Genomic DNA, 27,138 nt, shown 5'->3' with positions numbered 1-27,138 from the left:
AGGTGAATGTTGACACTTTTAGAATGGGGTTTCCCATTGATCAAGCCTGACGTAGGAGTTTTCAATGTATTTTGAGACAGAATCTTGCAACCCACTCAGCACTTTTAACATATTTTTCCTATCTATAAGCCCACATTATTCTGAGGATCAGATTTTTTAAAGTTATATTATTGGCCTAAATATTTTCAGTACATACAGTTTCTCTGCCAACAGTACATACTTGGAAAATTACTCCCACTGTCATCCTTGTAATATAAGGCTCAAAATTATTGTGGGTGATGTTTTTGTACAAATATGTGCTCAAATCAAATTCTTTTTTCAGCTATTTTAGCAGAAGCACTGGTTTACTTTATGTCCTTTTTCATTCAATCACTTCTTCGTCAATACTGAGTTGCTGAAATCCCAGTTTATCATTCCCCTCCTGCTGTCATTGGTGCACTTGAGTTTAAGTAGACAAATGTCTGAACATTCATTCTTTTATTGGCAATGCAACAATGCAATGTGAAGGCCAAGAGTCTTAGTACATCATATTACCAAAGTTACAAAGAATAAAAGGGGAATACGGAGTATATCAGATATCATAAAGCAATAGGAATATATTTAGCAAGTATTAAAGGAAGAAATCTATTCTTTTCATAGGATCTGCCAGTCTCTGAAGAGTTCAACTCTGCTTGTTAAATTGACTTAGCCATTTTAGAAGCGTTGTGTTCAGCTGGTGCCTTGTCCTGCCTGCTTTGGGTGTTGACTTTCTTCTTGCCTTATATCACGGACTGAGATGAATCCATAGATGCAGCAGAGGGCTTTTTAAATCTCCTGTATAGCTGGTAAGCTGATTGTAACAAAAAAAAATTATAAACAAACAAAACTAATATATTATAAATGATTTTCAGTTGCCAAATGTATTTTACAGCTGGTAGCATTCATATTTTTGCATCAGGAAGTTTGAATGTCTTAAGGTCAAAAGGCAAGTTGTCATGAACAGAACCAACTGTTTCACTAGATCCATGACAGACTGAACATTCATTTCATTGCCCGCAATAGACTTCCTAGCTTACGTTCATAATGTTCTAAACAGTGAAGCTAGAATTATAAGTATATATATGTATGTATGTATATGTTTGTGTTTATGTTTGTATATATGTATACATGTATCATCCAGCACCATTTTACCCTGATGATTGACAAGATTGGGTTCCTTACTTGCTTAGAGGTTTTTGGTTTCAAAATCATGTAATCTAAAATGGCATTTGTTGACTGATGGTCAGAATACAGTGCAATGTTTTTGTTTTATTCCCCCGATTACAAATTTATTTTCTTATCTACTTTTTGGTATCCTGCATCATACACCATCCCACAACTTAGAAGGCAAATAGCCTACTCCCAGGCCTTGACGTCACGCCATCCAGGATGTCAAACATGAAATTGACTGGAGACTACACAGTACAGTGCACTAAATACCATGCAGTTGATTTTCCTGCACCTCCTCTGTCCAGTGTTGGAGAGGGGCGGAGCACTCAAGGATAACGGCGCTGGACTAAAAAAAGGCAAAGATCCTCGAGTTGAGATGGGATCTGACACAAAGGGCACGATTTTAGAAGAAAAGTGTGGGTGCTTTGGGGGCGGGGGACAAAGAAAATCGGGCTTTTGAGGAGCGGGCAGAAATTCTGGCTGCAACACGCTTGAATTACTGCTTTACATATTGTCCCGCTGGCAATTAAAGCAAGGGAGACAATATGTAAAGCAGTAATTCAAATATTTAAAGTACCCCCTGCACACGTGGCTGATGACACCTCTGAGGAACCCCATCAGCGAGCAACAGCGTCGTTACAACAACAGCCACATCGCCACCAGGTCGGTCATTGAACATGCGATAGGACTGAAGATACGATTTTGATGCCTCGATCGTTCTGGGGGAGCACTTCAATACACACCAGCGAGAGTGGATCGCATTATAGTAGTGTGTTGTGTCCTGCACAACATGGCGCAATAGAGCAGAGTACCAATTGATGAGGAAATCCACAATTGGATCCAACTGCTCTACACAAACATCAGTAGTGCAGTTTCAATCAACGGGTGGGAATCAGAAAGCTTTCCGATCAAATCTGGAGTCAGGCAGGGCTGTCCTCTCTCCTCCGTCTTGTTTGTGTGTTGCATCGAGCCCTTTGCTGAGTCCATCAGGAGGGATGCGGGCATAAGAGGGGTGACGATCCCAGGCAGCGGAGGCACTCAGGTCAAGGCCTCCCTGTGCATGGACGACGTCGCCGTCTTTTGCTTGGATCAGCTGTCGGTCCGCAGATTGATGAGCATCTGCGACCAGTTCGAACTGGCCTTGGGGGCCAGGGTAAATCGTAGCAAGAGCGAGGCCATGTTCTTTGGGAACTGGACCGACCGATCCTTTGTCCCCTTCACCGTCAGGTCGGATTACCTGAAGGTGCTGGGGATCTGGTTCGGGGGGGCCGGGGCGTGCACCAAAACCTGGGAGGAGCGTATTGCCAAGGTTAAGCAGAAACTGGGACTGTGGGGTTGACGATCCCTCTCGATCGTGGGCAAGAACCTGGTCATCAGGTGCGAGGTGCTCTCGGTGTTGCGGTACGTGGCGCAGGTCTGGCCCATACCTCGCTCCTGCGCTGCGACAGTCACCCGAGCCATCTTCCACTTTGTCTGGAGATCAAAAATGGACCGTGTCCGCAGGGACACAATGTACAAATCTCCAGAGAAAGAGGGGAAAGGCGTGCCCAACGTGGCCCTCATCCTGATGGCCACCATTGTGTGTGGCTGCATCAAGCTGTGCGTAGACCCTCGGTACACAAACACAAAGTGTCACTACGTGCTGAGGTTCTACCTGTCCCCGGTGTTGAGAAGGATGGGCCTGGCCACGCTGCCATGGAACGCTCCATCCAGTTGGACCGTTCCACCCCACCTGTCCTTCATGGAAAAGTTTGTGCAGAAAAACACCTTTGACCACAAGGCGATCAGCAAGTGGTCCGCATGCAACGTCCTCGAGACCCTGCGGGAAAAGGAGATGGTGGATCCTGTCGGTTGGTTCCCCGAGCAAACTGTCAATGTCATTTGGCAGAACGCCTCATCGCCAGAGCTTTCAAACAAGCACCAAGACCTAGCTTGGCTGGTGGTGAGAAGGGCCCTTCCCGTCAGATCCTTCATGCACTCTCGGAGTCTCAGCGCCACTGCGCGCTGTCCCAGAGGAGGCTGCACTGGAGATGAGACCGTCAGCCATCTCCTTCTGGAATGTGCCTTTGTAAAGAAGGTCTGGAGAGAGATGCAGTGGTATCTGTTCAGGTTCATCCCGAGCAGTTCCGTAACACAGGATTCTGTGCTCTACGGGCCATTCCCGGGGACGCACACTGAGATGGACATCAACTGATGCTGGAAGACCATCAACTCGGTGAAAGACGCCCTTTGGTCGGCCCGAAACTTGCTGGTCTTCCAGTGCAAGGAGCTGTCCTCGACCGAGTGTTGCAGACTGGCACATTCCAAGGTCCAGGACTACGTGCTCAGGGACGCACTGAGGATGGGTGCGGCCGCCGCAAAGGCTCTGTGGGGAAAGGCAACCGTTTAGAGCCTTCCCGCCATTGTATACCGAGGGGCTGCAATCAGGGAAAAAACTCCCTCGGGCAGAATGTAAAATTCAAATTGATGTAATGTAACTGTAATGAATCTGTAATGTACCTGTAAAGAATCTGTAACGTACCTGTTATCAAAAATCTGTATTGAGTATAATGCAATGAGGCACCCTAGAGTGTCATGAACTGTAATTATGTCCAATGTGTTCATTGAACTGTACTTGATTTAACCTGCAAATTGTATAATCTGTATTGTGAACGTTTGGAATGTGATATGACAACTGTATTGTATGTAATGCTGCAAATCTTATGAATAAAGTATATTTTTTGAAAAAAAAAGGGTACCAGTTGATGAGGCCCCATGCCCTCATTCAGCATCTACATCTGCAATGAACACTGAGGAGGAGCAGGAGCAGGAGCAGCAGAAGGAGGAGGAGCAGGAGGAGGACAAAACCATCAGCAGAGCAGAGGCTCACCTGGCTGCTCGTGAGGCCAGGGAGTCACTCATATGTGAACAGTTCTCATAAGGAGATCACAAAGTGAGAATAGTCCAGTCCTCACACCACCTGGAAAGAGCAGCACCAACACCAGCCCCACCCCTGCACAAAACAGTCCTGCAACTACACATACACCCACTGTAAAGTCACCCACTGGGTGGCACAAGACTTGCCTTTCATGATGAAACACATGAAAGGGCATTATCACAAAAGGCAGTCAAAAATGGCCAAGACATGGCAGTAATTGTGAGAATGATAACACTTAATGTGACTTTAACAAAAAACAAATAAAAATGAAAAACATGACAGTCTGTCAAACACCCTTGGGTAAACCCTTCGTGGTCACAAAACCTTAGCCTTTCTCTTCCTACGACTTCTACGTGGTGCATCCCCTGTGGCTGCAACAGAGTTAGTAGCAGGTTTCTCATGTCCATGCCCGGACTGCTTAGATGCTTTCAGCCTAAGCCCTCTGGGTTTTGGAGCCCAAAGATTGCTGCATCTGTACTTGTGCAGGGGCAGATTTGGTCACCTGGAGAGGAGGCAGCATTGCAGGTACTGGTTGAGAGGGGGGCAACGGGTAAGACGTGGGAGCGCTTTGAGTGGCGTCCCCACTTCCATGTCCCCTTTTGCCATCATCCCTCTCTTGGACCAGGCCCACAGCACTCCTACTACCCTGCCGGAGAAGGTTTGGAGGACATGTGTGATGCCTTGGAAGCCTAGTTATAAAGTTTCTGTCTGTCTGTTTACGGTGGCAGAATGTTGTTCACTGTGAGTCCGAACGGCCGTTGTCAGGGCCTGAATGGACTCATTTGTGACCCTGCTTGAAGCTCAATGGAGGCTGGCCTTCTCTCCATCACAGACATTCCCGCACTTACCTGCGACATTATCTCAGACATTTCCACAGTTACCTGCAACACTATTTCAGACATTTCAGCAGTTACATCCAACACTATCTCAGACAGTTCCTCATGTCCCTGTGACACTATCTCAGAGATTCCCTCACGTACCTGTGCCACCATTCCACGAAGAGTTGGACTCTTCCATCCTCTGCGCCACTGCGGAGAGTGTGCGTGGCACCCGTTCCAGTACCTAGCAAATGTGCTGCTGTCCCTCGAACTTTCTCCTTTTAAAGGGTGGCCCTCGGGGTTCAGCATTTGTGTCCAGCTGAGCAGAGCCTGGAGAGGAGTGCACCCACCAACACGGACTATCCACAGCTGCCCCTGCCACCAGTGTCTGCTCGTGCTCACTTGTGTGTGGTGACTCACCAGGTGCCAACCCAACTAACTGACTACTAGGACCCACCGAGGTGTGGGTATCTGTGCTGGTGGATGGCTCGCTAAGATGTGACGGTGCATCCTCAGAGGCCGAGCGCTCCTCTGAGGAATCGCCCTCTCCCGTCACGGCGGTCGTTGAATGGCCTATAAGAGAACAAAAGGCAATATTAAGCATCATCACAGATGTGTCATGATGCGATAAGCATACTGAGGTTTTCAACATGCCAATCAATCATTGTTAACATCAATTCATGTTGTGTGTGATGTATGTTAAAATTGTGTCACCAGACGTTTGTGGGGCACCAGTCTCGGCGTCCCTGACGGACAGGCACTCGAGGTTGCGGCTGATCTCCAGGGCCTCCTCCTTCGCCTCTGTGAGGACCACTATTTGCTGTGAAGCCCCTCCAGTCCTCGCCCTCTCATGTGCGTTTTGCACTCTCTTCTGCCAGAAGGGGAGAAAGTACAGACGTGTGAGTGAGTGATGGTGAAGTGGTCAGCTGATGAATGTATTGCTTTGGTTGAGGCTGACCATGAAAGAGGTGCATCAGAGGGTGAGCATGAGACGGAAACATCACATTGGATCAGGATTGGGGTGAGTGGTAGTGGTGGGGTCACAAATGGGGAGGTGAGGAAGTGCTCAGGAAGGGAAGGGAAGTTGAGGATGAGCCTTAAGTGGGTGTGAGGAGTGATGTGATGGAGTAACCTTGGCAGTGCAGAATGATGTAAGGGCTGGCGGGTGGTGGGGGGGGGGGGATGATGTGCAACACGGAATATAGGAGAATCAGTAAGTGTACTCACTTTTGCTGACCTAGTTAGGTCATTGAAACGCTTCCTGCACTGGACCCAAGGGGTCCCAAGTTGCTCCTGCTGGTGACCTCCTCTGCCACCTTGAGCCAGGCCTTCTTGGTGGCAGACGCAGGGCACTTCCTCCTGTCGGCCGGGTAAAATAATTCCCTCCTCCTCCTCACCCTGGCCAGTAGCACCTCAAGTGAGGCATAGCTGAGTCTTGGAGCAGCCTTGCCCCTGTGCTGCTCCATTGTGTCTCCTTGCTTCAGCAAAATCTATTGGAGCAATGGCCCTTTAAATACAGACGCTCCAGCTGACAGCCTGTCATGCGGGTGCGCAGACGCCCGCTGCTCAGCTTTCGGACGGCAAAACCAGAAACAGGATTAGTGGCCACTAATTAAGTTGCAATGATGTGGGGAACAGTAAGTTTTTATTGTTCGGATTACCCACGCGCACGTTCACCCCCACCCGCTGCCATCCCACCGGCCTTTTAAAACCCAAACTAACAGGGCAGAAAAGGTAGCAAAAACATTGAAGGATTGACAGTGGGAAATCTTCAAAAATGAGCTCAATAGAGTGCAAAAAAATATACTCCCATTAGCAAAAATGGGGTGCACCAAAGAATAGAGTTCCATGGATAAACAGAGAGATTAAAACTAAACTGAAACTTAAAAGATAAAATTGGGGCTCACAATACTAAAACAATTATGAGGAGTATAGAAAGTGTAGTGGGCAGGTAGTAAGGAAGATTTGAAGAGCTGAAAGAAAATATGTAAAAAGGCTAGCAAATAATTGAAAAGGAAATAGCAAGGGCATTTATAAGAATATTAAAAGTAAAAGAATAGCTAAAGAGATGGTAGGACCACTTGGGATGAAAAAAGAAACTCTAATTGTGGAGAATGAGGGTACGGTAAAATAAATATTTTGCACTGGATTTTACAAATGATGAAGTGAGCATGTAGGCATACTAGAGGAGAATATGGAACAATTGTTAGAGATAACTCTAGAAAAGGAATTGGTTCTGAAAAAATTAGCAGAACTCAAGATGAATAAGACATCGGGCCCTAATGACATGCACCCTAGGCTGTCGAAAGAAAGTCGGAGAGCAGAAAGCAGAGGCTGTGATCACAATTTTTCAATCCTCCTTAAATATGCATAATATGCTGTGAAACCATTGTAACACCTCTGTTCAAGAAGAGAGAGAAGGATAAACCGGGTAATTATAGATCAGTTAGTCTAACATTAGTTGTGGACAAACTCTTAAAAATCCATAATTCGAGATAATCTTAAATTTAAATAAAGCTAATTACATAGGTATGAGGAGCGAGTTGGCTAAGGTTGAATGGGAAATTACACAGCAGATAAGCAATGGCAAACTTTTAAAGAAATATTTCATAATTCTCAATGAACATACATACCATTGAGAACTAAAAACTTCACGGGGAAAGTGATAAATCCGTGGCTAACTAATGAAGTTAAGGATAGTATTAGATTAAAGGAAGAGGCTTATAATGTTGCAGAGAAGAGTAGTAAGCCTGAGGATTGGGAGAGTTTTAGAAACCAGCAAAGGACGACCAAAATATTGATAAAGAGGGAGAAAATAGAATGAGAGTAAACTAGCAAGAAATGTAAAAACAGATTGTAAGAACTTCTACAAGTATGTAAATAGGAAGAGAGTAGCAAAAGTAAATGTGGGTCCCTTAGAGGCTGAGACAGGAGAAATTATAATGGGGAATAAGGAAATGGCAGAGACGTTAAACAAGTATTTTCTATCTGACTTCACAATAGAAGATGCAGAAAGCATACCAGAAATAGTGGGGAACCAAGGGGCTAATGAGAGTGAGGAACTTAAAGTATCTATATATTAATGACCTGGACTTGGGTATACCCGAGTATTGATGTCAGGTTAGCCTGACATCAATACTCGGGAAAATGCTGGAATCCATTATTAAGGAAGTGGTAACAGGGCACTTAGAAAATCATAACATGATTAGGCAGAGTCAACATGGTTTTATGAAAGGGAAATTGTGTTTGACAAATCTATTAGAGTTTTTTGAGGATGTAACTAGCAGGGTAGATAAAGGGGAACCAGTGGATGTAGTACATTTGGATTTTCAAAGGCATTCAATAAGGTGCCACACAAACATTGTTACACAAGATAAGAGCTCATGGGATTGGGATAATATATTAACATGGATAGAGGATTGGTTAACGGACAGAAAACAGAGAGTAGGGATAAACGGGTCATTTTCAGGTTGGCAGGCTGTAACTAGTGGGGTACCGCAAGGATCAGTGCTTGGGCCTCAGCTATTTACAATCTGTATTAATGACTTAGATGAAGGGACTGAGTGTAATGTATCCAAGTTGCTGATGATACAAAGCTAGGTGGGAAAGTAAGCTGTGAGAAGGACACAAAGGACATGATTTTAACCTAGAAAAACAGGTGGGTTGGGGCTAGGGGAGGAATTAAAAATTGGAACAATTTCAAATCCACCTCCAACCCGTCCATTTCCAGTTTTCGCGGGGGCGAGAAGAGGGCCCGGCGACCAACCCACTCTCGGGAGGCAGCTTGGTCACTAAAACCTTTCAAGGAAGCTGCGGGCCTCCATTTTTTCAGATTTTGTGATTTTAGCCCCTGGGGCTTGGGATTCCTGGGCCTTCTCCTTCACGCCGCGAAACTGCAGGTGAGTGCCTTTATAGCACAGCTTGTGGGCCCGGAGGAGCAGGAGTTCTTCCCCCAGGCCCAACAAGCCTACCTGCAGCGACCCCCACAACGATCGCGACCCCCCCCCCCCGCCATGATCATGGCCCCCACAATGATCGCGACCCCACCCAACAATCGTGACCCCCCCCATGACCCCCGATCCCGATCCCCCCCCATTACTGACCCCCTCTCCCGATGACCCACCCCCCAGATGACTGACCTCCCCCCAATGTCTGACCCCCCCCCCTCCCCTCCCAATAATTAAGCGCACCACCAATGACTAATTCCCTGCCGGTGACTCCCATGCCAGCCTATGCCCCCATGCCCCCCAATGCCCCCCAATGCCCCCATGCCCTGATGCCCCCATATACCCCCCATTCCCCCCTCCCCATCCATCCACCTAAGACTTGCCTGAACACTTACCTCTTCCGGGCTCTTCTTCCATCTAACTGAGACCAGCCTGTCAATCAGGCCGGCCTGTCAGGCCTCATCCAAACTGTAAGGACGTCCAGGAAACCCGTGCTTCCGGGTTTCCCTCCGCAATTCAACCCCCTCGCCCCCTTCCCGGCTCCGGGCTAAAATTATGCCAAAAGAGTATGCAAAGGGATATAGACTAGTTAAGTGAGTGGGCAAGAAGGTGGCAGATGGAGTATAATGTGGGGAAATGTGAGGTTATTCACGTTGGTAGGAAGAATACAAAAATAGAATATTTTTTAAATGGCGATAAACTATTAAATGTTGGTGTTCAGAGGGATTTGGGTGTCCTTGTCCACGAAACACAGAAAGTTAACATGCAGGTACAGCAAGCAATTATAGAATCATAGAATGGTTACAGCATGAAAGGAGACGTTCGGCCCATTGAGTCAGTGCCAGCTCTCTGCAAGAGCAATCCAGCTAGTCCCACTCCCCCGCCCCAAGTTGTTGTACAGAGCGGCAGGCGGAACTTTCAACACCACGGCCAGTATCTACTCTCATTTCATACGTTAACTTTTCTCTCTCCACCTACGTGTTGTATGCAGGTTGACTCTCAGCTGTAGGGTACGTAGGAAAGCAAATGGAATGTTGGCCTTTATTGCAAGGGGGTTGGAGTACAAGAGTAAGGAAGTATTACTACAATTATATAGGGCTTTGGTGAGACCTCACCTGAAGTACTGTGTACAGTTTTGGTTTACTTACCTAAGGAAGGATATACTTGCCTTAGAGGCGGTGCAACAAAAGTTCATTAGATTGATTCCTGGGATGAGATGGTCGACCTATGAGGAGAGATTGAGAAGAATGGGCCTATATTCTCTGGAGTTAAGAAGAATGAGAGGCGATCTCATTGAAACGTATAAAACTCTTAGGGGTCTTGACAGGGTAGATGCTGAGAGGCTATTTCCCCTGGCTGGAGAGTCTAGAACTAGGGGTCGTAGTCTCAGGATAAGGGGTGGGCAGCTTAGGACTGAGAGGAGGAGGAATTTCTTCACTCAGAGGGTGGTGAATCTTTGGAATTCTCTACCCCAGAGGGCTGTGGATGCTCAGTCATTGAGTATATTCAAGTCTGAGATCACTAGATTTTTGGATTCTAGGGGAATCAATGGATATGGGGATCAGGTGGGAAAGTGGAGTTGAGATCGAAGATCATCCATGATCTTATTAAATTGCGAGGCAGGCTCAAGGGGCTGAATGGCCTCCTCCTGTTCCTATTTCTTATTTTCTCGAGATAAAATTAGCGAGCGTTTAGAAATGCACGGCCTAATCGAGGAGAGCCAGGGTAGCCCGATGTGATCGGGAATCTGACAGAGCATGAAATATTATACATTCACTGGAACTACCTAATCACAATTTTTGAAGCTGAAATCAGCTGTGTTAACAACATGGCAGGAACTCTCAGATTAACCACTGGGGCTAGATCAATGGAAAGTCACAGCACATTTTGTCGATGGAAAACTGGGAGTCATTATCTGTGGAGTAACATAATTGAAGTGTTGAGATAATCTAAAAATGTCTATATTTCTCACCCAACTTCCCGTCCCCCACAAGCCCAAATCCTGTCAGTAATAGCACTACTGCTGGTCAGAAAATGTATGCTAAGGTGTGGAGTGTGCACACAACTTCCTAGTCACATCTTTCATTTCACGACAAGTGCACCTACCTGTTACAAACATTAATCCATGAAAGATTTGAAAGCAAATATAAATTAAAGGGTATGCAAACATGGAGCGGAGTTCTTCTTGCTTGAAGGATATCATTAGGATTGTTATACATAGATGTCCACTTTGTGCTCCTGTTTCTAATGCTATCGTTCGACACCTGTGAGAGAAAACAATACGATTGAAATTAGAATAATCAGTGCATCTGTTAACATGTAATTAAGCTACCTTCAATGTGAAACAACCATTCTTAAATTATATTACATGTTTATACAGCACATTTATTAAATAACTGTTCAACTCACTTTATCTATAAGTCACAACTACTAACCACAAATCTTAAATAAACTATATACCAAAATGACAGCTTCCCTTCTAAAATATTCTTATGAACTCATAATATCTTAAGTCAGAAGGGCGGTCAAGCAACAGCTCAAAGAATCGTGTCTATCAGACAACATCCCAGACTCCTCCGTCGCCATGGGTATGTCCTGTCCCACTGAGAGGGTGGACCCACCAGCAGTAAAGACACAGTAATATATGGTCAGGTGGGGTGACCCTGGGAGTCCTCACATTGACCCAGATCCATGAAGTCACATGTCTTCAGGTCAAACAAGGTTCAAGGAAACCTCCTGCAGATCACTACCTACCAACCATCCTTCCCCCCACCCCACCCCTTGCTCATTAACTGATAAATTAGTACTCCTCCATGTTGAACATCACTCTGAGGAAGCTCTGAGAGAATCAAGGGCACAGACTATACTCTGGGTGGGAGACTTCAATGTCCACCACCAAGAGTGGCTCAGTAGTACTGCCAGCATCCAGGCTGGCTGAGTCCTGCAGGACATAGCTCCTAGACTGTTCTTACATCAGATGGTGAAGGAACCAACATGAGGAATTAACCTTCGAGACCTCATCGTCACCAACCTACCTGTTGCAGACACATCCGTCCACAATAGCAGTGGTAGAGGTGACCACCACACAATCCTTGTGACGTCTCGATTCCATCATGAGGACAGCCTCCATCATATAATGTGGCACCAACACCATGGTAAGTGAGAAAGACTAAGAACAGATCTGGTAGACCGAAACTAGGCATCCATGAGATGATGTGGGCCATCATCAGCAGAAAACTTGTATACTACCAGGAGACCAACCTTGGTTCAAAGCAGAGCATAGAAGGGTGTCCTGGGAGCAGTACCAAGAATACCTTAGAATAAGGTACGAACATAGTGAAGCTACCACTCAGGTCTACCTGCATGCTAAGTACCTGGGAGAAGAATTTCCACAAGGGTTCGCCTGATTGTCCACCATAACTTTGATGGAAGATTGGCAGAAATCGCGGAGAAATGGCATAAACAATTGCACTCGCCATTTCTCCAGTCTAGCTGCCAATCGCGAGCTGAAGTTACAGTGCACAATCGGGAGAACCCCAGCTGAAATTCTAGGCGTAAAAGCAGCAAGCTATAGAAAGAGCTAAGTCATCTCACAACCAACAGATCAGACCAAAACTCTATAGCCCTACCATATTGAGTTGATAATGGTGCTGAACAACCAGACAACTAAAGGGAAGAGGCTGTATGAACACCCCCATCCTTAACAATGATGGAGCCCACGTGACTGCAAGAGACAAGGCTGAAATGTTTGTAAGTGTCTTCAGCCAAAAGCATTGAGTGGATGATCCTATTCAACTCTCCCCACGGTTCCCATCGCTAGTGTCCAGTCAACTTGGTTCGCTCCACATGACATTAAAAAGCAGCTGAGAGCATTGGATACAGCAAAGGCTATGAGCTCTGACAACATTCTGGCTATAGTGCTGAAGGCCTATGCACCAGAGCTAGCAAATCCTCTCACCAAGCTGCCCAGTACAGCTGTGACACTGGCATCTACCCAACAATGTGAAATATTGAACATGTATATCCTATCCATAAAAATAGGGCAAATCTTAGCTGGCCAATTACTATCAGTCTATCAGTCTTCTCCCAATCAGTAAACGATGGAAGGAATTATCAATAATGCCATCAAGCAACACCTAACCACCAATAATCTGTTCGCCAACACTCAGTTTAGGTTCTGCCAGAACCGCTCAGCTCCAGACCTCATCACAGCCTTGATCCAGATATAAACAGAAGAGCTAAAAGTCAAAGGAGAAGTGAGAGTAGCTGCCCTTGACATCTAGGCAGCATTCAACTGAGGATAACACTATACAGCCCTAGCAAAACTGAAGTCAACAAGGGTCAAGGGGAAAACCACCAGTGGCTGGAGTCATACCCAATACAAAGGAAATGGAGGACAGTTCTTGGAGGCCAGTCATTATAGCCCCAGAACATCACTGCAGGAGTTCCTCAGGGAAGAATCCCTTGCAAACACCTTCAGCTGCTTCATCAATGAACTTTTTACCATCAGAAGGTCATGAATGGAACTGACAATGTTCGCTGACAATCCATAGTGTTTAGGTACAATCACAGATCTTCTGATAATGAAACAGCCCATGCCAGCATGCAGAAGGACCTGGATAATATCAAGGCTTGGGCTGACAAGTGGCAGGTAAAATTCGCGCCAGGTAATGACCATCTTAAACAAAAGAAAGTCCAACCATCGCCCTTGACCTTTAACAGCATCGCCATTGCTGAGTTCCCCATCATCAATATCATGGGGGCGGGGGGGCTCACCATTAACTAGAAGCTGAACTGAACCAGCCATATCAACATCATGGCTACAAGAGCAGGGCAGAGGCTGTGTACTCTGTGACAAATGACTCTTCAAAGCCTCTTCACCATGAATAAAATTCAAGTCAGGAGTGTGATGAAATATTCACCATTTGCCTGGATGGGAGAAACTGCAACAATGTTCAAGAAGCTTAACACCATCCAGGGCAAAAATGTTCACTTAATCAGTTTCCATTAACACGAGACTCAATATTATAGAATCATAGAATAAGACAGCACAGAAGGAGGCCATTCAGCCCATTGTACCTGTGCCGGTTCTTTGAAAGTGCTATCCAGTTAGTCCCACTCCTCTGCTCTTTCCCAATAGCCCTGCAAATTTTTCCCCTTCAAGTATTTATCCGATTCCCTTTAGAAAGTTACTATTGAATCTGCTTCACCACTTCCAGATCATTACAACTCGCTGTGTAAAAAAATGCTTCTTCATATCACCTCTGGTTCTTTTGCCAGTTACCTTAAATCTGTGTCTTTTGGTTACCAACCCTTCTGCCACTGGAAACAGTTTCTCCTTATTTACTCTATCAAAATCCTTCATGATTTTGAACACCTCTATTAAATCTCCTCTTAACCATCTCTGCTCTAAGGAGAACAACCCCAGCTTCTCTAGTCTCTCCACATAAATGAAGTCCCTCATCCCTAGTACCATTCTAGTTGATCTCTTCTGCATCCTCTCTAAGGCCTTGACATCCTTCCTAAAGTGTGATGCCCAGAATTGGCCACAAAACTCCAGCTAGGGCCTAACCATTGTTTTATAAAGGTTTATCATAACTTCCCTGCTTTTGTACTCTATGTCTCTATTAATAAAGCCCAGGATCCCATCTTCTTTTTTAACAGCATTCTCAACTTTTCCTGCCACCTTCAAAGATTTGTGTACGTATATCCCCAGGTTTCTCTGTTCCTGCACCCCCTTTAAAATTGTACCATTTAGATTATATTGCCTCTCCTCATTCTTCCTACCAAAATGCATCACTTCACACTTCTCTGCATTAAATTTCATCTGCCATGTGTCTGCCCATTTCACCTGCCTGTCTATGTCCTCCTGAAATATGCTACTATCTTCCTCACTGTTTACTACATTTTAGAATTTCACGTCGTCTGCTTTGAAATTATGCCGTGTATACCTAAGTCCAGGTCATTAATATATATATCAAAAAGAGCAGTGGTCCTCATACCGACCCATAGGGGACACCACTGTACACTTCCCTCCGATATGAAAAACAATCGCTCATCACTACTCTTTGCTTTCTGTCTCTTAGCCAATTTTGTATCTACTCTGGCACTGCTCCTTTAATCCAATGGGCTTCAATTTTGTTAACAAGTCTATTATCTGTACTTTATCAAACACCTTTTGAAAGTCCATATACACAATATCAACCACATTACCTTCATCAACTCTCTCCGTTACTTCATCAAATAAATATTTACCCTCTCCATCACCGGCACTGTGGGGACAGTATGTACGATCTATAGGATGCATTGTAGCAACTCACCAAGATTACTTCGACAGCACCTCTTTCTTCTGCTACCTCTACCACCGAGAAGGACAAGAGCAGCAATGTTATCCCCTCCAAATGACACACCATCCTGACTTGGACAAATATTGACATTCATTCATCATCGCTGAGTCAAAATCCTGAAATTCCCTACCTAACACCATTGTGGGAGCACCAGCACCATTAGCATTGCAGCTTCTCAGAGCAATTAGGGATGAGCAATAATTGCAGCCTGGCCAGCATAATTCACGCCCTGAGAACAAATCTAAACAAAAAACAGTAATTTATTTGTTCTCATTTAGCACAATGCCAGAATGCCATAGGGAAGAGCAGTCCTACGATCTAACATGGTCCTTCTGGGGCATGAGGACTGTGTGGCTTGATAGGTACATAGGTTAATTTACCTCTTCCATGATTGCTGTAAAATCACAGCCAAAATGAAACCAACCACGTAACCAATCAGTGGGTTGATGATTCCGATAATCAACAATGGCAAATCAGCATTCCACGACCCTCTGTACAGCAGCGAGATTACCACTGCTAAGACGATTAATACGGTTGCACCTACGCCAGTTCCAACCTGTGGAGAAACACAATTGGCGGTTATTTGAGTTGGGACACAATTTAAGGTAAGAGTTCTCTGAGGAGAGCACAGTGTGTGCTGCATCACCAAGCAATCACGAATGGAAGGGAGCAGTAGGAAAGGAGGGTCACGTCTGTTATTTGCTGTGTGGTGTGAACGGACTCCAAGAAGAAAAGGATAAAGGGGGAGAGACAGAAAGAAAGATAAGAACATTTTTGAAAATAAAACAGAAAAAGGCAGTTTCCTCTTAACTTTCAGAAACTAGCAAACATAAATGGCCCCAAAATTCTGATCGGTGAGCAATGAAATGTTTGAAGATTAATGCTAAGATGTTTATGTTGTGGTAGAAGCTGTTTAGTCTGTTTAATCTCAAGGGCAATTAGGGATGGGTAATAAATGCTGGCCTCGCCAGTGACGCCCACGTCCCACGAATGAATTTAAAAAATCGTGCTTTACTTTATGTAAAAATACTCCAATCTGTCCAGCTGTGTAAACATTTAAGCCAACGTTTACTGCCGTCTATCTGATACTCCCTGTCAGTTCCTGAGTATCTCACTTGTGTGAGTGGAATAGAGATTAAAAGATTATTGTGCTTATTAGTTATTTGGCACTGTGACACTCACTGATTTATTTTTGACAAATCATTAATGTATCTTTGATAATTCCTGAAACTCTTGGCACACTGACAACATAAAAGGGTTTCATTCAATCCATCTAACAAAATGTACATGTGCTCACATCTGTGATGGGCTGCAAGAACAGCACTTGGGCGTCCTTTAACACATTCCTGATACTTTAAATCCAAACACTGCTTCCCTGCTTACAGCAGAAGACAGTACATAACAGAAGGGAGCAGATAGGCATGGGGTAGAGGGCACCTTATCTTCAAGCCATTGTGTGGGTTTTAAGAGATTGCACTGGAAATCAGAGTTCACAGAGGTATCCCCAAGCTCAGGGCAAGTACCATCCTTCTCATATTCTTTCTTCTCCACCTATTCACCCATCACCATCCCCAAGGCGTACACTGCAGCACAACGCTATGTCACACAGCACATTGCCATGTCATGAAGTAACTTCAGTGGGAGACTACTGGAATGGCTAGAAACCAGATGGCACCTGGATATGCCTTATGTGGAAATTTCTACTTGGCCTCGTAAGTGGTAGAGCCTCTGAAGGTTGAAGTTCCCAAGTTCCGGGCCTACCTACGGACCTGTGGTCAGTGCTGGTACACCTGGTGATGTACTGGCTGACCAATCATCATAAGTAGGGCCCACCTGGGGGTTCAGATCAGGATCGTTCCATAGACCCCTGAAGATTACACAGGTAAAAATTGTTTTTGTAGATTTTAAGGTGGCCCCGTTTGTACAGGGACCATGGGGGCACCAAAGTTTTTCTTCTGGGGGGGAACTGACAGCGCCGTTCCTTTCCATCTGGCTCTTCACTAGGCTTTCCGACCACTTCAGTAACAAAGGATGCCCCAGTTATTCAAATTGGGTGACCACCCTCCCCCCCCTCCCAGCAACTTCGGCATGGTCAGTGGTGGAAGTGAGAACAGATCCACACAGATTTTCAAGGCCACTTTCTCTACAGTCAGTTTCTCTGTGATAATGGGAACAGAAATAACATAAACATTTCCTCCAACTTCTGATCCAAAAAGAAAGTATTTTGCAACCAGAAAAAAAACCTTAATTACTTTAACACCTGCCTTTCACATGCAGCTTAATATAAAAACTTCTGGTATGAAGAGGAGGAAGGAGCACTGGGCAAGATATCTGCCAGTTGGTTAGGAAATACTTCAGGACACCAAAAGTCTTTCATCTGAACCAGGTGAAGCTGTGCAAGAGCAAATTACGTCAGCTTAAAACCCGATTGAAAAATCGTGAATGGGGGTTTCCGGCAGAAAACAACCAAGATTCCACAACATTGAGACTTCTGATCCTCAATACCTCCAGCACGACCTGATTCACCGGGAAAATCAGCCCTCAAAAATGTGCAAATAAATGCAATACCAGAGGAAGAATTTTAATTATTAAAAACTTCCAACATTTCAAAATAGAATGGCTGAGGTTTCCGACTTCTCCCCGAAACATCTGTGTGACATTAAGTATATTTACATATTTTCTGCCTCCTTTCCAATATTTTTTTTTATTATTCGTCCATGGGATGTGGGCGTCACTGGCGAGGCCAGCATTTATTGCTCATCCATAATTGTCTTTCAGAAGGTGGTGGTGAGCCGCCTTCTTGAACTGCTGCAGTCCGTGTGGCGAAGGTTCTCCCACAGTGCTGTTTGGTAGGGAGTTCCAGGATTTTGACCCAGCGACGATGAAGGAATGGCGATATATTTCCAAGTCGGGATGGTGTGTGACTTGGAGGGGAACGTGCAGGTGGTGCTGTTCCCATGTGCCCGCTGCCCTTGTCCTTCTAGGTGGTAGAGGTCGCGGGTCTGGGAGGTGCTGTCGAAGAAGCCTTGGTGAGTTGCTGCAGTGCATCCTTTCCAATATTTTTTGGATGGGTACACACTGCAGCCGCAGTGCGCCAGTGGTGAAGGGAGTAAATGTTTAGGGTGGTGGATGGGGTGCCAATCAAGCGGGCTGCTTTGTCCTGGATGCTGTCGAGCTTCTTGGGCATTGTTGGAGTTGCACTCATCCAGGCAAATGGATAGTATTCCATCACACTCCTGACTTGTGCCTTATAGATGACGGAAAGGCTTTGGGAAGTAAGAAGGTGAGTCACTCGCCGCAGAATACCCAGCCTCTGACCTGTTCTCGGACTGCTTCATTATTTGAGGGGTTGCGAATGGAACTGAACACTGTGCAATCATCAGCGAACATCCCCATTTCTGACCTTATGATGGAGGGAAGGTCATTGATGAAGCAGCTGAAGATGGTTGGGCCGAGGACACTGCCTTGAGGAACTCCTGCAGCAATGTCCTGGGGCTGAGAGGATTGGCCTCCAACAACCACTACCATCTTCCTTTGTGCTAGGTATGACTCCAGCCACTGGAGAGTTTTTCCCCTGATTCCCATTGATTTCAATTTTACTAGGGCTCCTTGGTGCCACACTCGGTCAAATGCTGCCTTGATGTCAAGGGTTGTCACTCTCACCACACCTCTGGAATTCAGCTCTTTTGTCCATGTTTGGACCAAGACTGTAATGAGGTCTGGAGCTGAGTGGTCCTGGCGGAACCCAAACTGAGCATCGGTGAGCAGGTTATTGGTGAGTAAGTGCCGCTTGATAGTACTGTCCATGACACCTTCCATCACTTTGCTGATGATTGAGAGTAGACTGATGGGGCGGTAATTGGCCGGATTGGATTTGTCCTGCTTTTTGTGGACAGGACATACCTGGGCAATTTTCCACATTGTCGGGTAGATGCCAGTGTTGTAGCTGTACTGGAACAGCTTGGCGAGAGGTGCAGCTAGTTCTGGAGCACACGTCTTCAGCACTACAGCCGGGATGTTGTCGGGGCCCAAAGCCTTTGCTATATCCAGTGCACTCAGCCGTTTCGTAATATCATGTGGAGTGAATCGAAGTGGCTGAAGACTGGCTTCTGTGATGATGGGGATATCGGGAGGAGGCCGAGATGGATCATCCACTCGACACTTCTGGCTGAAGATGGTTGCAAACACTTCAGCCTTGTCTTTTGCACTCACATGCTGGACTCCGCCATCATTGAGGATGGGGATGTTTGCAGAGCCTCCTCCTCCCGTTAGTTGTTTAATTGTCCACCACCATTCACGACTGGATGTGGCAGGACTTCAGAGCTTTGATCTGATCCGTTGGTTGTGGAATCGCTTAGCTCTGTCTATAGCATGTTGCTTCCGCTGTTTAGCATGCATGTAGTCCTGAGTTGTAGCTTCACCAGGTTGGCACCTCATTTTTAGGTACGCCTGGTGCTACTCCTGGCATGCTCTTCTACACTCCTCATTGAACCAGGGTTGATCCCCTGGCTTGTTGGTAATGATAGAGTGAGGAATATGCCGGGCCATGAGGTTACAGATTGTGCTGGAATACAATTCTGCTGCTGCTGATGGCCCACAGCGCCTCATGGATGCCCAGTTTTGAGCTGCTAGATCTGTTCTGAATCCATCCCATTTAGCATGGTGATAGTGCCACACAACACGTTGGATGGTGTCCTCAGTGCGAAGACGGGACTTCATCTCCACGAGGACTGTGCGGTGGTCACTCCTACCAATACTGTCATGGACAGATGCATCTGCGACAGGTAGATTGGTGAGGACGAGGTCAAGTAGGTTTGTCCCCCATGTTGGTTCGCTCACCACCTGCTGCAGGCAGGTATGATATGATTCTGAAAGGCTCGAGGGGCTGAATGGCCTACTCCTGTTCCTATGTTCCTATGATATAGAGGCAGAGAGAGAACGCAACATTGCCTGGTAATGCAATCAGATGTGCCCCATTGCTATGGTGCATGGTTAGACGCCAAACTGATCTGTGTGAGACTGCATTGAGCAAACATTATTTTGCAGTTATAGGGGCCAGGAGTAGGCCATTCAGCCTCTTGAGCCTGTTCCGCCATTCAATCAGATCATGGCTGATCTGCACCTCAACTCCATTTACTTGCCTTTGCTCTATATCCCATGATACCCTTACCTAACAAAAAATCTATCCATCTCAATCTTGAAAGCTCCAATTGTCCCAGCATCCACAGCCTTTTGGGGGAAAAGAGTTCCAGATTTCAACTACCTTTTGTGTGAAAAAGTACTTCCTGATTTGACTCTTGAATGGCCTCTATCTAATTTTAAGATTATATCCCCTTGTTCTTGATTTCCTCACCAGAGGAAATAGTTTCTCCATATCTACGCTATCAATTCCTTAAAAAAATTATACACCTTAATCAGATCACCCCTCAATCTTCTGTACTCAAGGGAATACAAGTGAAGTTTGTGTAACCGGTCCCCATAATTTAACCTCCTTAGCCCCGGTATCATTCTGATGAATCCACGCTGCACTCCCTTCCTGAGGTGCGGTGCCCAGAAATGAACGCAGTTCTAAATTATCACTACTTAAAGAACTGAACTTGCAGCCACAGTGCTAATTCAACACATCAACAAACATGTGCTGACTTTTGTATTTACAGTTTTATACACCATTGGTTTAAGAATTGATAAAACAAATACACACTCTGGGACAAATTTTAACCACAAAGAACAGAACAGCTTGGAGCAGATCTGTGACGTGTTCGAAGGCCACGACTGAAATATTTGTCTGCCTGTTTAAGGCGGCAAACATGTTGGCATCCAGAGTCCACACAGCCGTTGTCAGGGCCTGAATGGTCTCATTTGTGAGCCGTGCTTGAAGCTCAATGGAGGTTGCCATTCTCTCCATCGCAGACATTCCCGCACTTAACCGCGCCACCAATCCACCAATGCTGGAGGTGGACTCCTCCATCCTCTCCGCTATTGTGAAGAGTGAGCATGGCATGTTTGCCAGTACGTCGCAAAGGTACATCTGTTACTCGATCATTCTCCTTTTCAAGGATGACCCCCTGGGTTTCAGCATCTGTGTCCAGCTGAGCAGAGCTTGGTGAGGAGTGCGCCCATGACGCAGACTCTCTACAGCTACCCCTACTACCAGTGACTGTTCGTGCTCACTTGTATGTGGTGGATCACCAGGGGACAACCCAACTAACTCACTAATAGGACCAACCGAGGTGTGAGTATCTGCGCTGGTGCATGGTTCACTATAATGTGACGGTGCGCCCTCAGAGGCCTGGCGCTCCTCTGAGGAATCACTCTCGTCCACGTTGTGCATCTCTTCAGCAATCCCTGAAGGCCCTGAAAGAGAACATACAACAATATTAAGAATCATCGCAGAAATGGCATTGCGATGAGCATCCTGAGGTGTGCAACAGATCAATCATTGATAACATCAATTCATGTTATGTGTGAGGCATGTTAAAGTTCTGTCACCAGACGTTTGCGAGGTGCGAGTCTCAGCATCTCTGACAGCCAGGCGTTCCTGCGTCTGTCAGGGCCACTGTTTGTGGTGGTCCCCCTCCAGTCCGACTCCTCTCCAGTGCTATTTGCACTCTCTTCTCCTACAAGGGGAGAAAGAACATTCCTGTGAATGAGTGAGGGTGACAGGGTCATCCGATGGATGCATTGCTTTGGGTGAGGCTGCTCATGAAAGAGATGCATCAAAGGGTGACTATCAGACAGATTCATGGATGCAGGTGAATCAGCAACTGTACTCACTTTTCCTGACCTGGTTAGGTCATTAAAGCGCTTCCTGCACTGTACCCATGACCGTGGCACAGTGTTCCTGCTGCTCACCTCCTCTGCCACCTCGAGCCAGGCCTTCTTGGTGGCAGAGGCAGGGCGCTTCCTCCTATCGCCAGGGTATAGGACTTCCATCCTGCTCCTCACATCGGCCAGTAGCAACTCAAGTGAAGAGTCAGTAAAGCGGGTTGCTGGCTTTGTCCTTCGTTGTTCCATTTCTTTAAATCACTCCTTTCTCCCTCAAAATCCAAAGTTGCAATGTCTCTTTAAATACTCCAGCTGCCAACACATCATTCGGGTGCGCAGTTCGTCCGCTGCGCAGCTTGGTGACACGAAACCCGGAAGTCACATTAAGGCCCTTCAATTGAATCGCGATCGCTCGAGAAAACGCACAAAATCTTTTTCCTGGTTTCCCACCCGCATATTGACCCCTCCCCCCGCTGAGATCCCGCCTCTATGTTAAAATTTACCCCTCTGTAATATCAAATAATACTGACTGCTCTAGAATTCTATGGAAGAGTTTCACATTTATTTTACACAAACAGAAGAATAATACTAACTTACTTTTAGAATGATTTTTGATCCATCTGGCCACTTCCTTTTCACAAAAATTCCAAATGATAATGGGATGATCAAAGCAATCAATGTCATACCTGTTTCAGAAACAAAAATAATATTTTAAAGTAACTAGTTAATTGGAAGCATACCTTAAATTATTTTTCTTTTCATTTATTCCTATATTCGCATGTTCTGGAAGTTGATTACATACTTTGTTTAGTGTTCTTTCTTATTTGTGTGGAACTCTGTATATTTTTTAAATCTAATTCTGCAATACTGAAGGGTTTTTGGAACTCTACTGATGAATCTAATTTAGGCCGTCAATTTTGGTTTGGTGGGGCCTCTGGATTTTCCCACAATGTCTGATGAATGTACAAAAGCTTTCACCTGGCCAGTTAGATTTAATTACCACTGGGAGCCCAGGAGGGAGGGTTCCCAATCCTTCCACTTTCAGCGGGAGTCTCCCAAAATTATCGGTTCGTCTCTCGAACGCTGCTGCTGGCAACTCGGGAGCGAAGTTTCTTTGGAGATGACCCACCTTTTGTTACACGTTATTTTATTTAGATGGAGAGATTCAACGGTCGCTGGGCTGATGTTTTTAAATAGTTTAGCAGACTGTTCCTCTCCCCCCACCCCGTATGCCGCACTTCCGACATTGTGGAAGTTTGTGGTGAGGGGAGCTGCTGCCTGGGAATGTGAGTGTGCAAGGTCGGGGTAGTTACAGCACCTGGTTGAGCTGCTGCCTGGGAATGTGAGTGTGCAAGGTCAGGGGTAGTTACAGCACCTGGTGGAGCCGCTGTGTGGGAATGTGAGTGTGCAAGGTCAGGGTAGTTACAGCACCTGGTGGAGCCGCTGTGTGGGAATGTGAGTGTGCAAGGTCAGGGTAGTTACAGCACCTGGTGGAGCCGCTGTGTGGGAATGTGAGTGTGCAAGGTCAGGGGTAGTTACAGCACCTGGTTGAACCGCTGCCTGGGAATGTGAGTGTGCAAGGTCAGGGGTAGTTACAGCACCTGGTGGAGCCGTTGTGTGGGAATGTGAGTGTGCAAGGTCAGGGGTAGTTACAGCACCTGGTGGAGCCGCTGCGTGGGAAAGTGAGTGTGCAAGGTCAGGGGTAGTTACAGCACTTGGTTGAACCGCTGCCTGGGAATGTGAGTGTGCAAGGTCAGGGGTAGTTACAGCACCTGGTTGAACCGCTGCCTGGGAATGTGAGTGTGCAAGGTCAGGGGTAGTTACAGCACCTGGTGGAGCCACTGCCTGGGAATGTGAGTGTGCAAGGTCAGGGGTAGTTACAGCACCTGGTGGAGCCACTGCCTGGGAATGTGAGTGTGCAAGGTCAGGGGTAGTTACAGCACCTGGTGGAGCTGCTGCCTGGGAATGTGAGTGTGCAAGGTCAGGGGTAGTTACAGCACCTGGTGGAACCACTGCCTGGGAATGTGAGTGTGCAAGGTCAGGGGTAGTTACAGCACCTGGTGGAGCCGCTGTGTGGGAATGTGAGTGTGCAAGGTCAGGGGTAGTTACAGCACCTGGTGGAACCACTGCCTGGGAATGTGAGTGTGCAAGGTCAGGGGTAGTTACAGCACCTGGTTGAACCGCTGCCTGGGAATGTGAGTGTGCAAGGTCAGGGGTAGTTACAGCACCTGGTGGAGCTGCTGCCTGGGAATGTGAGTGTGCAAGGTCAGGGGTAGTTACAGCACCTGGTGGAGCTGCTGCCTGGGAATGTGAGTGTGCAAGGTCAGGGGTAGTTACAGCACCTGGTGGAGCCGCTGTGTGGGAATGTGAGTGTGCAAGGTCAGGGGTAGTTACAGCACCTGGTGGATCGGAGGAGGACAGACTGGATGCAATTCAAGTTTGTGTCTGAACATAAGCAATTGTTTGAAATGAATCACTGCCTTACTCAACATTGAATTAGTTTCACACAGGTGCACCTTGCCTTATAAAACCCTGTGGTAGTTCCTTTTTGGAGTATCACTTGCCAGGGTTTCAAATTGAATTTACATTTTCTGAATGTGATGCTACAGATACAAAGATAAAAGGTGCTGAGATTTTTTTTGCCCACGAAAAGCGGTGCCTTTAATTGGATTACATTAGTTTCAGGAACTGAGAGACTCGGGACTTGGGAGGGAGTGGGAGGGGGGGAAGGCTCAGGAGTCGGGTTTTGGGGGAGAGAGGTTGGGGAATGGAGGGAGGGTGGTCAGGGAGAGAGGGAGACTGTGAAATGGGGGCTCGGAGGAAAGAGGGAGATTGGGGGTTGGGGTTTTCGGGGAAGATAATGGGATTGGGGTGGAGGGAGACTGGGGAATGGGTTGGACGTGGGGATAAATATTTTCTGCCGAGCCAAGAGCAGCAGCAACGTGGTGAGTGGGAGCAGCCAGTAATGGGGTGAGTGCAACCTGGGGACTGGCCAGGCCTTGTGCAGTGCAGGGGTATTCTGGCTGTAGTTTCAGGGTATCAGTGGGTTGTAGGATTACTACTGGTTACAAGTAGGATATTGGAACATTACAGTCACATATAGACTATAGTGAGTTATTATTGATGTTGGTTATGAGGGGAAATCTGATTTTTACCAGTATTACTATTAGTTATTGGTGGAATTAAAGTTCCTCCCACCTCTGGTTACCCCCTGCGAATTGTTCTTCCTTCTTCGGTTTCCCTTTGTCACCTGGTTCTCAGAATTTCTTGCACAACAGCTGCTGGCACAAAACCGCGAGCAAAGATACTCAATTACAGGGAACCTAACCTTTATAAGGTAAATGCAGTAACATTTCCAGACGTCACATGATCAGACGTCACGTGATCGACCGCCAATGCTACAGCAAAGGGGGGATGCACAAGAGGCCAGAATCAGAGGAACGGAGAGTTCAGTCGGGGTGGGGGGGAGGTTAGAGTTAAAGGAGATTACGGAGATTTAGTGATAAGGTCCATACAACTGCTGCAGAGGTTTGGGCGTAGCAGGTGGTGGAAAATATAGCCAGGTGGGAAGCATTCAGTAAGGGCACCGTGTTGTCACCCATGAGCCAAGTATCCATCAAAGTCACAATATCAATACAATTGTTCACAATAACGATGTGGATGGCAAGGGCCTTGTTCACAAGTGAACGGACATGCTGGAGGGAAATGCGGTGAGGGGCAGCAATTGTTCTCCACTGGCAGAGTCCAAGAGATCAGCGATGGGAGGGGTGAGTGGGACTGGAAGATGGTTGGTGAGATTAGCCCCCAGTGTGCGCATTGGGTGGGAAGGTTGACAAAAGAGGAGGATAGGGCATTTTGGCTTTCTGCTCATAAGGAGGCAGCAACAAGTGCCCCAATGGACCCTATGGAGAATGCTGAGAGAGGCACAGAGGGTAGCTGTAGGCTTATCCAAGGAGATTCAAGCCTGGGATGGCAGCAGGAGAGCAGGAAGTTGGAGGAATAGTGAAGGGATGGAGTGGCGATTTGGGGGGTCAAAGTAACTGAGAAGGGAGAAATGAAAGGTGGCATAACTGGGTGACAAGAAGGGGAGGAGACAGGAGAGAAGAGCCCAAGATAGAAGGAATGGGCTCGGGTTGGTGTGGGCAAGCAGTAAATGTGGAACAGGTTGCCAGGCTACAGTTTGTGGCATACATACAACCTAAGAGGTCTCGTGGAGGGATGTAGTTGACTTGTAGATAGTGTGGAGTCAGTTTGAGATCTAGGCGCAGAATCTGAATTTAATTACATAGAGTGCCTCCCTCCCCATTTATACTATTTAATGAATAAGTACCGCACTTCCATGCTGAACCTAACCAATCTGGTTGAGGTTCAATCTGAGAGATGTCACAGAGCACTGAGACCAACAGCTGAAGAGGAGAAACCTCATGCTGTTATTCTGAGCTTGCTGCACTAGTCAGAAACACGGAGGATTCTGGTTGCTCTTCAGAAGCAAAGAGCATTACATTTCCAATCACATCACAAAGATCTTATGAAACAATGAAATATGATATAGTTTGTCTCCTGGCTATTTCTCTGGGCATTTAGCCAATATCAGTTTGGAGTCAAACTTATTTCCAAATCAATGATGAAGCAGATAAAATGATGCTGATTAGACATAACAAAAACAATTGATTTACGCTGACTTACAAATGATAAATTCCAGGTAGTTTTGGGTCAAACCCTGTTTGAATCCAATGAAACAAATTAAGGAATTAATTAAAACTAATTACATTTCTAATGGAATTTAAAAAAAATAAAATTATAGATATACATACTGGTATTTCATCTCCCCCACCCCTTTGATGTTTAACCTCCCCAACACTGAGCAGTATATTTGCAAAGGGTGCCCCAGCAGCCACAGAGGTCATTTTGCAATTCATCTGTCTCCAGCTGCTCCTTGCAGTTATCTCAGCTGTTGTGCACTAAATAAATAAATATCGAAACTACAGCACAGATACAGGCCATTCTGCCCAGCTGGTCTATGCTGGTGTAATGCTCCATATGAGCCTCCTCCCTCCCTACTTCATCTAACCTTATCAGGATACCCTTCTTTTCTTTTTTCCCTCATGTGCTTAAATAAATAAGAGCATCTGAACATGTTGCCCATTCTCTTAAAA

The 27,138-nt window shown here is 46.2% G+C and overlaps 1 protein-coding gene across 1 annotated transcript in view; it reads right to left on the bottom strand.

Moving 5' to 3' along the window:
* Window positions 1–511: 511 nt before the first annotated feature.
* The window catches only part of LOC137340753 (sodium-dependent organic anion transporter-like), a 43,261-nt gene continuing 16,634 nt past the window's right edge, over window positions 512–27,138 (bottom strand). The window contains exons 3-6 of the mRNA XM_068003535.1: window positions 22,580–22,668; window positions 15,598–15,773; window positions 10,977–11,134; window positions 512–829 (exon numbers count right to left, since the gene is read on the bottom strand). Coding sequence (XP_067859636.1) covers window positions 759–829; window positions 10,977–11,134; window positions 15,598–15,773; window positions 22,580–22,668 — 494 coding nt within the window. The 3' untranslated portion in view covers window positions 512–758. The remainder of the gene's footprint in view (window positions 830–10,976; window positions 11,135–15,597; window positions 15,774–22,579; window positions 22,669–27,138) is intronic.

This window comes from Heptranchias perlo, chromosome 1 (assembly GCF_035084215.1).
Source record: "Heptranchias perlo isolate sHepPer1 chromosome 1, sHepPer1.hap1, whole genome shotgun sequence".
Lineage (NCBI taxonomy): Eukaryota > Metazoa > Chordata > Chondrichthyes > Hexanchiformes > Hexanchidae > Heptranchias > Heptranchias perlo.
Note: the sequence above shows the minus strand (reverse complement) of the source record. Positions and strands in the feature narration are given on the sequence as shown.